Source organism: Zalophus californianus, chromosome 17, assembly GCF_009762305.2.
Source record: "Zalophus californianus isolate mZalCal1 chromosome 17, mZalCal1.pri.v2, whole genome shotgun sequence".
NCBI lineage: Eukaryota > Metazoa > Chordata > Mammalia > Carnivora > Otariidae > Zalophus > Zalophus californianus.
In genome coordinates, this window is record NC_045611.1 from 52,528,605 (window position 1) to 52,541,157 (window position 12,553).

A 12,553-nucleotide genomic window follows, 5' to 3' on the forward strand; every position below is an offset into this window, starting at 1 on the left:
GGGCGCTCCGGGCACACCTGGCTCCCCAGGCACAGCCACCCCGCCCCCCTTACGGCTCTGGGAGGCCAGGTAGATCCTGGGCGGGGTTTTTCGGACACAAGTGCTGGAAGTTCAGATTTCTGAGTGAGGAGTCGACCTCAGGGGAGGGAGCACCCTCATCTGCTCGCTGAGCAACCAGGTAGGCGGCTCCCCGGATTCCTGCAGCCAGAACCAGGTGAGAGACGGCGGGGGTGGGGGGCTCTCCCCTACCCGCAGCACGCGGGCGAGCGCGCGCACACACACATTCGCACGCGCGCGCACGGGGCAGGAGCGGGGACACCCTTGAACTCAGGGATCCCCTCTGAGATGCCCTCACCGCCGAGTCTCCGGAGGCAGAGGGTCCATCCCTCACAGCCCAGGCGCCCCCGTCCTCTGCCTCCAGCCCCCCAGCCGCCGCCCCGTTCGGCTCCCCTCACCTTCCCTCCTAACTGATCTGATACCTGAACCCCCACCCTCCTCCATCACCCCCACTCGCTCCTCCCCCGCCCCAGGCTTCCAGCTCCCTCCCTCCCATCACCCGTTTCCTGGAACCTACCTGAGAATCACTGCGCCGACCAGAGGCCGGGGACGAGCCCGTAGTACTAGAGTTTCCTGGTCGCTTCTCGGGGTTTGCTCCCCCACCCCCGGGGACGGACGCAGGACCCAACCACAGGACCCCGGGATCCTCAGAGCCCCCGAGCCGCCGCCCCCACCCCCCGGCCCACCATGGCCCCAGGGATCCCTGGCTCCCGGTCACCCCTTCCGTTCCAGTCCTGGTAATCAAGTTGGGGACTTCAAAGTGGTGGCCTCACATCTGTGTCCCAAGCCCTTCCCCCAGAGCCGCGCTTACAATGTGAATTCCGGGGGATGGGAAGGACAAACGGGCGATGTCCAGAGCGGTAGGGAGGGGACTGCACTGGGTGATCGGGGATTATCTAGGCGCGAGGCTGGGAAGGGCTAGGGAGGGGCTTTCCGGGCGGAAGGGACGGACACGCAAATCACAGGGTGTGACCACTGGGCCTGGGGCCGTGGGAGAGGGAGTTGTTTCTTGGTAGCAAAACCTGGCTGGGTGGGGGATGGGAAGCCCTGGGAGGGCTGTGAGCTGAGGAGGGGGCCAGGCCAGCTCTGGGGGTGGGGACGGGGGCGGGGGCCAGGCTCCCGAGGGGAGAGGACGGAGAGGCCAAGGCTCAGCCTGGGATATGAGACCGAGAGAGTTTAAAAGTAATTATGGGGGCGCCTGGGTGGCTCAGTTGGTTAAGCGACTGCCTTCGGCTCAGGTCATGATCCTGGAGTCCCGGGATCGAGTCCCGCATCGGGCTCTCCCCGCTCAGCGGGGAGTCTGCTTCTCCCTCTGACCCTCCCCCCTCTCATGTGCCCTCTCTCTCTCACTCTCTCTCTCAAATGAATGAATAAAATCTTTTTAAAAAAAAGTAATTATGGGCAGATATTGGTGGCCCCATTTTTCTGAGGGACCTGCAGGCTGGGCTCCTCCTTCAAAGTTGGGGCCCTTTTCTATTCTCCAATCCTTCTGCTGCGATCGCCCAAGGGACGGCCGCCAGGGGACCTGGATGGAGGAAGAGCGCTAGACCCTGCCTCTTTTTTTTTTTTTTTTTTTTTTGAGATAGAGAACAAGAGAGAGTGAGCAGGAGCTAGAGCGGAGGGGCAGAGGGAGAGGGAGAAACAGGCTCCCCACTGAGCAGGGAGTCAGACGCAGGGCTCCATCCCAGGATCCGGGGGATCATGACCTGAGCCGAACCGACTGAGCCACCCAGGCGCCCCTTGACCCCTCCTCTTGCCCCTCCCTCCTTGGCTGGCCTGAAGCGCCCGATGCTACTGCAGGGACTGAGGGTGGATGAGGAAGCGGACTTTCTGATCTCCAGGACTAGGGGTAAGGCAGACTCCTCCCACTTACCCCGAGCAGCCTTGCTTTTCATTCAGACTCCCAGCCGTTGGCTGGTTGGCTGTTGGCATTCCCCCAACCCGCCCTGTGCCCAGCTCCACGCCCCAGCCCTGGCCTTTCCCCAGGCTTGTCCCCTAGACCCCTCTCTGACTAGTCCCTGAGACTCACTTTGCCTTTGCTTTCAAATGGGCGTGTTTGCACTGACCTGCAGGATGGGCCCACGGCCTTAAGCATTCAATACAGATTTCCTAACCCATGTTGTGCTCACACAGCCCTGGAGAGAAATATTATTATCCCCATTTTTTGGATGACAACACTGAGAAGGCCCTTGGTCAAAGTCACATAGCCAACATGAGGCTAATGACCGCACTCCCCTGAGCTTCTCTCCAGATCGATCCCCCACTCCCAGACACTGGGTTTCCTTCACCCTGTAAGCCTCCCTCCTTCCCTCTCCCCACAGCCTTGCTCAAGGACAGGGGGTCAAGGTCTGCAGGTGCTTCCCTTAGGCCTCTCAACAGTGGACCCTCCCTCTTCCTGAGGGAGGAAGCAAGAAACCACCAAGGAAGCTGAGAGATGCTGTTCTAGAACATTCTTTTTACCCAAACAAAACTAGCCTTCTTGTCTTTCTGTCTGCTGTAAACATATTTTGAGGGGATATTCAGGGCCAGCCCAGAAATTAAGAGGTTTGATTGTGAAGGTCGTCCTTCCAGTATTCATGTCTTTACCTACTTGGTGCTGGGAAATGGATTCAACCCCCCCTCCCCAAAAAAGAGAGAGAGAGAGAGAGGAACTCAAGGCAGGGAGATGTTGGCAGACACTTGCTGCAAGGAGGGAAAGCAACAGATGGAGCCCGACTGGGTCTTGACAGGTGGAGACAGACCCACGTTCCTTCTGCATACATTTCCTGAGCACCTACTATGTGTCGGGCCCCGTTGGCTGTGGGCTGCTGGGGATACGGAGGGAATAAGACCGACGCTGTCCCTTCCTTCATGGAGCTGTGTGTGTGATCAGGAGACTGGGACTGAATGATCCGGACAGAGACTCACTTGGAGACACAGAACTGGGACAGAACAGGGGCCGGAGCTGGACTGAGTGCAGGCAGATCCATCCCATCTGCCCTATTTCTCTCTCCCTCTCTGTCCGTCTCTCCTTCTCTCTGTCTCTCTTGTGGTTTTTCTGTTCCTGTCTCTTTCTTTCTCCCTCTCTCTATCTTTCTCTCTGTGTCTCCATCTCTCCTGTCTATCTCTCTTCCTGCTCTCTCTCTCTGGCTCTGTCCCTGTGTTCCTCTTGGTCTAGTTCCCTCTCTGTCTCTTTTCCTGTCTCTTTTTCCATTTCTCTCCTCTCTCCTTCCCCCCTTCCTCCCTCCGTTCCTTCCTTCCCTCCATCCTTCTGCCTTCCCACAAGCATTTCCCTTGGCCCCTCTTTGTCCCACGTCCTGTGCTTGGCAAATTCGGAGCTAGACAGAGGAGCCAAGTCGACTCCTTGCCCTTCGAAGCCTCATGATCTAGTTGGTGAAAGGAAGAGCAAAACACCCAGAAGAAGTGGGAAGAAGGCACGAGGCCACTCCGCGGGGAGCTCTCCCTCCTCCTACCTGGGGTGGCCCCACCTTCCCCAGCTTCCTCCTGCTTCCCAGTCCCCAGACAGTTCCTTCTACCCAGGGTCAGGGCGGGGTCTTGAGGAATCATCTTGGGACCTGGACACGAATGTAAGCACAAGTGGCCTTGAGGAAACAGGAACCAGGAAACCATCGGGGTCACAGTCATACTTTCCATTTCTCCCTCAGGATCCTCTCCCTTTTTATTCTCAGGATCGAATTCACTGTGCTTATGGATTTCTCTGGTCCATCTTTGATACGGCTCAACATGGCTGCACGTGGGCCCTAATAGGCCCTTTAGCCACCAGCCGCGCCACCAACCGGACGCCCTCTCTGTGCTTCTGACTTCAAATTCAGGGAGAGAATCTGCTTGATGCAAATGAGTCTCTTGAGCCACACCACCCATGCCCACACATCATGAGCTGGCAATAAAGAGGCCAGCCTTGGACCAATATCATACGATACACTATGGGCTGTGTTTTAGTTGTTTTTTTTTATAAAGACACCAGTCCTGTTGGATTAGAGTCCACCTTAGGATGACCTCGTTTTAACTCGGTCACTTCTGTAAAGACCCTGTCTCCAAACAAGGTCATATTCTGCAGTAACAGGAGTTAGGATTCCAGTATACCTTTGGCAGAAAGACACAATCCAACACATCACACACAAGGTCTATGGGTTGGGTGAGCAAAAATGTAGTGCCTTTTTTTTTTAAGATTTTATTAATTTATTTGAGAGAGAGCATGAGGGGGGGAGGGTCAGAGGGCGAAGCAGACTCCCTGCTGAGCAGGGAGCCTGATGTGGGACTCGATCTTGGGATCCCAGGATCATGACCTGAGCCAAAAGCAGTCACTTAACCAACTGAGCCACCCAGGCACCCCTGATCTGGGACTTTTGACCAGTAAGACTGAGACTCTCCTGAGCATCAGCTGAGTTGTGAAGTGAACTTTATTCAGCAAGTCCAGCTTCTCTGGCTCCTTTCGTTCAAGATGAATGGGGCAAGAGGAGATTGTACCACCCAGGAGTTCATTTCGGGTTAGGCTCCACATCTGGTGATGACCCAAGGGGCCCAGACCTCCACCTGAGTTGGTTTAACTCAAATCCAGACATCTAGTGGACAAACCTGAGTTTCTTCTAGAAAAATAATGCAGAGCGCCTGGGTGGCTCAGTCGGTTAAGTGCCTGCCTTGGGCTCATGTCACAATCTCAGGGTCCTGGGATTGAGTCCCGCATCGGGCTCCCTGCTCAGCTGCTTCTCCCTCGCCTCCCCACTCATGCTCTCTGACGCTATCTCTGTCTCTCAAATAAATAAAATCTTGAATGAAAGAAAGATAATGCATGTAATCCTAATAGGCTATGAGGAGGGCAGTGACTTAGAAACAGGGATATTGCTATATTAGGTCCTGTGCCAACTTTTATCAGCCATAATTAATCATTAAGGACGATACCTGCATAGCTTCTGGCAGCTTTCCAGGTTAAACCAGGTCATACCTTGCTTGATTTAGCCCCAGTGTTCTCTTCTTCTTCTTTTTTTTAAGATTTTATTTATTTATTTGAGAGAGAGAGCACATGAGAGGGGGAAGGATCAGAGGGAGAAGCAGACTCCCTGCCGAGGAGGGAGCCCGATGCGGGACTCAATTCAGGGACTCCAGGATCATGACCTGAGCCGAAGGCAGTCGCTTAACCAACTGAGCCGCCCAGGCGCCCCCCAGTGTTCTCTTCTTAATGGCCACTTGGTTAAGTACTTCAACAAGGAACCCAAGCCATGGACCAAGTCAACCAGAAACCTTTCATCTCGAATCTACCTTTGTGCAGGGCCTCCAGGATATGCTTTGATTAAAGCCTGCTCATGAGCAAGAGTTTTAAAAAGAATGGGTGGGAACCTCACATGCACAGGGAAGGAGGAGGGAAGTCTTGGGAAGAGCTGGGCAAGCAGAAGGGTCTCATTCTTTTGACTCCTCCCACATATCCCCATTCCCATTATTCCGACTCCAAAGTTGATCAGTGGCCAAACCTGGACTTTTACTGTGGCAGCATAGTGCAGGTGTTGTTCCAGCCCAGACTGCGGAATGACAAAGCCCATCAATCATTCCTGGATGCAGTCTTTAGCAACAATAAAGTGTTAACTGTGATCATCCTAAACAATGCTTGCTCCGCTCGTCCTTTTCCAGCTTCTAGCCACATAATGGGGAGTCAGCACCAATTCATTCCCTGCTTTCTTTCACTGTCAACTGTTTGGCTTGAGCTCAACAACCATATCTTCAAACCCTATCCTTCTGGGGTCTTTACTTTGTTCCAGGGGGTCCCAGGAAGGAGCTTAATTAACTGCTTTGCTCTGTAAATCACTGGCCCAAGTTGTATGGCCTGGGATGGGGAATGCCCCTACCTCCTATGATACCACAGTAAACCCCATGTGTTCTCAGAAGGTCTGTCCAGTGCAACCACCTCACTCCTAGAACTAATTCCTGTGTTGAATTAGTGTTGAAAAGAACAGGTTATATACTTCTTCAAATGCAAGGGAATTTTCTCTGGGTTTTCTTGGTCAGTTCTCTTTATGTCTCTGCATGGGTCTTCAGGTGTCTCCCCATTACTGGCTGCCTCTGCGTCAGCCTGCATCTGACATGTTCCAGCCACTCCAACACCTCCTCTCTCAGCATCACCTGCTGTAGTCTCCTACAATGATATTTGGTCTTTTTCCCTAGCTCCAGCACATGGCTCCTATAATCCTTGGCATTTCCTGAGTGATAGGGTGATAGGAGTGTCTTTTGCTCTGATGAGGTGACTCTTCATATGTCCCTAGATAGCTTCAGCATCTGGTCACCCAGAAAAACCAAGCTTAATGAAGAGATTGGAACTTTCATCTCCAGCCCCCAACCTCTAGGGAGGGGAGAAGTACTGAAGATTAAGTTAATTACCAGTGACCAATGATTTAATCAATCATGTCTACATAATGAAACCTCCATAAAAGCCCTAAATGGGTTTCAGAGAGCCTCTGAGTTGGCAAACACACCCATGAGCCAGGAAGGTGGTCCATGGGGACAGAAGCTCCTTCTGGATCTTACCCTATGTACTTCTGGTTATTCATTTGTCTCCTTTATAATAAACTGGTAAATGTAAGTAAAGTGCCTTCCTGAGTATTGCGAGCCATTCTAGCAAATTATCAAACCTAAGGAGGGTGTCAATTTATAACCAGTCAGAAGAAGTATGAATAGCTCAGGACTTGCAGTTGGTCTATGAAGTGGGACTAAACTCTTTAACTTGTTGGATCTGATACTAAGTCAGGTAGACAATGTCAAAATTGAATTGAACCGTTGAATTCAACTGGGTGCCCAACACCCAAGGGAGAAGAAAACAATGCCTGCCAATTGCCTTCTGACCTTTTAGTAAAAATATTCAAGAGAGAATTGGCCAACTCATCTTTCAGAGCCAACCTACAACCTGTCATGACCAATAAATGGCAAAGCCACCGTGGAACTTGGTGTTTATCTCGCATTCAGTTGGCTGTGGCCGGGAGGATAGGCAAACCAAGTGGTTGAATTTGGGATGGGTTTGGCAATTTCCCTTCAAAGAGGATATAGATAGGTAGGGCATGCAAAGATGGACATCTCCAGGAACTGGATCCCCAGTAAAAGTAGGTTTATACACTTGTACCCCCTATCCATAGACACCCATGTATGTATATTCAGGCTATAAACACCCTTATTCAATCATATAATGTATATATACATAATGTGTATGTGTGTATATATATCCACACTATTATATAGAGTACACACCCATGTAAGTACATGATATATATACATTCATACGATACAATGTGCACATGTCCACTATATGTACACAAATTCACACACACCCATATATATATACAATGTGCAGATACCCATGTGCATGCACACACACACACACACACACTCATACAATACACATGCCATGTGTCAATACACACAGTGTACTCATCTACACATGTAAATAGGAATAAATAAACTCACTGTAAACACACTCCCATCACACACTCTGGAGACATAGCTCCATACACGGACCTGAGTATTCACACCCCTTGAGACACAGACACAGCAAAGCCACCTGCACACACACCCACACGACGTTTGCACACACAACTGCGCTTGCACATTCATACGCCACCCCAGGGCCTCCATCCCCGCCCCCGAGCTAATATTCCCTGCTCTCCCTTCCCTGACAGCCATGCTCATCAGTCAGGCGCCTTTCTTCTTCCCCATGGCCCACTTCCTCCTCTTTGTCTTCACGGCTTCCACCGTATTTCACCTTCAGCAGCGGCTAGCGAAGATTCGCCCCGCATGGGACTTTGAGACGCTGGTTTTGGCGAGGACGGAACACCCCACGAGCCAGCCGCCCAGGGGCATGTGGACGATCAATGCCATTGGCCGTCTGGGGAACCAGATGGGGGAGTACGCCACCCTGTACGCCCTGGCCAAGATGAACGGGCGGCCGGCCTTCATCCCGGCCGCGATGCACAGCACGCTGGCCCCCATCTTCCGAATCAGCCTCCCGGTCCTGCACGACACCACGGCCAGCAGGATCCCGTGGCGGAACTACCACCTGAACGACTGGATGGAGGAGCGCCACCGCCGCATCCCGGGGGAGTACGTGCGCCTCACCGGCTACCCCTGCTCCTGGACCTTCTACCACCACCTGCGAGACGAGATCCTGCAGTTCACCTTGCACGACCACGTGCGGGAGGACGCCCAGAAGTTTCTGCGGGGCCTGCGGGTGAATGGGAGACAGCCGAGCACCTTTGTGGGGGTCCACGTGCGCCGGGGGGACTACGTGCGCGTCATGCCGCAGGTGTGGAAGGGCGTGGTCGCCGACCGGGGCTACCTAGAGCAGGCCCTGGACTGGTTCCGGGCCCGCTACGACTCCCCCATCTTTGTGGTCTCCAGCAACGGCATGACCTGGTGTCGGGAGAACATCAATGCCTCCCGGGGGGACGTGGTGTTCGCCGGCAATGGCATTGAGAACTCCCCCTCCAAGGACTTTGCGCTGCTCATGCAGTGTAACCACACCATCATGACCATTGGGACGTTCGGGATCTGGGCCGCCTACCTCGCGGGGGGAGAGACCATCTACCTGGCCAATTACACCCTGCCCGACTCCCCCTTCCTCAAAGTCTTTAAGCCAGAGGCAACCTTCCTGCCCAAATGGATTGGGATCAACGCAGACCTCTCCCCACTACTCAAGCACTGATGTTAGGCGACCCTTGGCACCTCCTCCTTCACTGGCTCCAAGACCAGTTCCCAAGGCATGAGGAGCACATTGTTATGTGTACCAGGACACTTCCATCTTGCATCAGAAGTCACTGACCTGTTTAAATAACCTATTTATGTGTCTCATGCAACAGGACCAGAGGTTGGTACATCTCTGGGATTAGTTAAGTCAGCAGCCCAGCAATGTCATCGGTGACCCCAGTTCCATCCATCTTGTTCAACTGCCATCAACTCCTCTCAGACTGGCTCCCTCATGGTCCCAGAAGGGCTGCCACATAGCCAGGTGTCACATGCAGACAACCTCTTCATGAGGCAGCAAAAAAGAACTTCGTTCTTGGGTCCCTTTTGAAGAGTGAGAGAAAGATTCCAAAGCCCTCCAGCCCCTGCCACCACCCCTCCCAGCCCCGCATATCTTATTGACCGGAAGTGTGTCACATGCCCACCTGATCCATTAAAGGGCAAGGTGAGTAAGACCCTGGGATTGGCTTAGCTTCAGATCAATATATCTTTGCCCCTTCCAGCTGGGGAGTTGATCAGCCTCCTCTGAAAGACGTGGAGGCTTGCGGAAAGAAAACAGGTGCTCTTAACAAGGAAGAAGGTGCTACACAAAACAGAGAAGCCCTGAATTGTGTGAGTTGTTCACTACACAAAGGCATTTGGCCAAGGAGGCAGGTGGGGCTCTAAGAGAGTCAACAACCTACTCTCCAAGCCATGTGTTCCTGGGACTGTGTCCACCCAGAGTCAGTTCTCTGACTGACAGTTCTCACTGTTTTCTAATTAGTCTGCCCAGACCAGAGACCTTTTCTCCAGTTTTTACAAGAGCGCCACCCTATTGGCCAGTAGCTGGTGTGCATCTAAGACCTCCCACCCCAATTCTGCAACCCTGGATTCCTAGGGCTTAGGATGATTACTGGTGAGAACTCAAGAGACCAGCACAGCTCAGTGAACTTGAAGAGAGTCCATTTGTTCTTTGTAAATGTCTGTGGTGGTTCACCTAACAGACAGGATCTCCGCTAGCAAAGGTTGGGTTAACAAATCATAGTGGCTTGAAATGACAGCAATTTATTATTTCCCACAATCCTGTACGTCAGCTGGGTGTCTCTCTGCTCCATGGAGTGTTGGCTGAGGCCTCATGCAGCTGCGTTTTTGTGGAGTTCAGGTGCAGCATCCCCTCGGTCATCAGCATCATGGAGGCAGCCCCCATGCTATGAGGAAGCCCAACCCCACTCCGGGGCCACGGGTAGGTGCTACAATCAGCAGCCTTAGCTGAGGTCAACTTCAAGTCGTTCAGCGTAGGCATCAGATATGATTCCACATGTTGTTTAAGTCAGCCTAGCATCCCGCTGAGGTTCCTGACAACATGTTGCAGAGAGGAGCCCTATCTCCATTCCTGATTCACAGAGTCTGTGAGCATAACAATATGATTGTTTGATGCTATGAAGTTTTGGGGCCGTCTGTGATACAGCCAGAGATAAACGAACTAAATAAATGATTCTCTATATTTGCAGACACTTTCATGACTTTGGCACAACCTAGGCAAAACTTGAACATCCCCACCTCACTTGAGATCACACGTGCAAAGGCCCTGTGGCAGGGGGATTCCAGTTATACATGAGAGCGGAACCAGGCCAGTGTGGCTGAAACACATGGAGACAGAGGTGGGAGAGAAGTGAACAGGGTTGACGTGAAAGGCCTTGTGGACCATGGCAAGGACTTTGGGTTTTATTCTAAGACCAAGGGGAAGCCACCAGAGGGTCTTTTTTTTTTTTTTAAAGATTTTATTTATTTATTTGACAGAGGGAGACACAGCAAGAGAGGGAACACAAGCAGGGGGAGTGGGAGAGGGAGAGGCAGGCTTCCCGCCGAGCAGGGAGCCCGATGCGGGGCTCGATCCCAGGACCCTGGGATCATGACCTGAGCCGAAGGCAGACGCTTAACGACTGAGCCACCCAGGCGCCCCCACCAGAGGGTCTTAATTAGGGGAATAACACAATCTGATTTGCTGTGTGGACTTCTCTGGCTGCTACGCAGAGGAAGGGCTGTAGGGGTAAGAGAGGGGTAGAGACCAGGGAAAAGGCTACTGAACAGTCCTAGCAAACTGTGGTGCTGGGGTCTCATTTCAAGTGCTCAACAGAGACTCCTAGTGCCTCTCTGCCAGTTTCACAATCTTGAAAGAGACAATCTTGATGCCTCAATCAGAGTGATGTTTGAGTCAAGCATTCACCATGAGCCAATTACCTGAGGCCATGCGGAGAGGTCACATAATACAAACATGGCCACTATGTTTGTAAGGGAGTTGGTCTGAAAAGAAGGTAATAAAAGGGGTGCCTGGGTGGCTCAGTCGTTGAACGTCTGCCTTCAGCTCAGGTCATGATCCCAGGTCCTGGGATCGAGCCCCGCATCGGGCTCCCTGCTCCATGGGAAGCCTGCTTCTCCCTCTCTCACTCCCCCTGCTGTGTTCCCCCTTTCTGTGTCTCTCTCTGTCAAATGAATAAAATCTTAAAAAAAAAAAAAGGTAATAAAAGAATATAAGGATGGGGGGGTGCCTGGGTGTCTCAGTTGGTTAAGCGGCTGCCTTTGTCTCAGGTTGTGATCTCAAGGTCTTGGAATCAAGCCCCATGTCGGGCTCTCTGCTTGGCAGGAATTCTGCTTCTCCTTCTCCCTCTATGCTCTCTCTCTCAAATAAATAATAAATTAAATCTTTTTAAAAATAAACAAAATTGGGCGCCTGGGTGGCTCAGCTGGTTAAGCGACTGCCTTCGGCTCAGGTCATGATCCTGGAGTCTCCGGATCGAGCCCCACATCGGGCTTCCTGCTCAGCAGGGAGTCTGCTTCTCCCTCTGACCCTCTTCCCTCTCGTGCTTTCTCTCTCTCAAATAAATAAATAAAATCTTGAAAAAAATCTTAAAAAATTAAAAATAAATAAAAATAAACAAAATTAAAATAAATAAAAATTTAAAAAAGAACATAAGGCTTGGGAAGATAATCCAAAATTGAGTATACAGGGAAAAAAGTTTGCCACTCACGTTTCAGTGGCTGAAGCAAGTCAAGTGGCACACCCAATGTCAAGAACAACCCATCCACATACCCCAGAATATTTGTGCTCTAATGACCACCTCACGTCTTGCAGGCCCCCACAGTCTCTCCAGATGGTTCTCTTGGAGTCCCTTTCTTTTGGCTTAGTGCCCATGGAATGGGTGCCACAATACTTAGTATGCTAATAGGTCTCTCCCTCAATAACTCTATTTAACTCATTCAAATTTCCATTCTGACTTTAGATTTATTTTATTTTTTTAAAGATTTTATTTATTTATTTGAGAGAGAGAATGAGATAGAAAGAGAGAGCATGAGAGGGTCAGAGGGTCATTGGGCTCCCTGCTCCCCGCCCAGCAGGGAGCCCAATGTGGGGCCCGGTCCCGGGACTCCAGGATCATGACCTGAGCTGAAGGCAGTCGCTCAACCAACTGAGCCACCCAGGCGCCCCTATTTTATTTTAACTTTTTAGGTAGGCTCCATGGAGCTTGAACTCACGACCCTGAGAGCAAGAGTCACACGCTCTACCCACTGAGCCAGCCAGGTGCCCCCAGTGTAATCTTATACAGCTGGAGTGGGTGATGGTTGCTGGACCATGTTTTGCTATTTAAAAATAAATAAATAAATCCTTAATTATTTTGCACATAAATTTGGCATTCTCTCTTTTGATGTATGTTTTCAATGTATTGCAGGGGGGCACATTTTACATGGTGCTAAATTAAAATAACATCATGGTGGGTGATCATTTCCAAAGATGGCCATGACA

General features: G+C 51.5%; 1 protein-coding gene across 2 annotated transcripts; it reads left to right on the plus strand.

Annotated features, from left to right (window-relative positions):
- FUT2 (fucosyltransferase 2) lies at positions 1-10,502 on the plus strand. Of its 2 annotated transcripts, none has more exons than XM_035724845.1 (2): positions 1-214; positions 7,713-10,502. In XM_035724845.1, the coding sequence occupies exon 2, from the start codon at positions 7,715-7,717 to the stop codon at positions 8,732-8,734; it is 1,020 nt and encodes a 339-aa protein (XP_035580738.1). In that variant the 5' UTR covers positions 1-214; positions 7,713-7,714; the 3' UTR covers positions 8,735-10,502. The 2 variants fall into 2 exon arrangements, with proteins under 2 accessions (XP_035580738.1, XP_035580739.1); XM_035724846.1 differs by having other exon boundaries at positions 147-214; positions 7,802-10,502.
- The last annotated feature ends 2,051 nt before the right edge of the window (positions 10,503-12,553 follow it).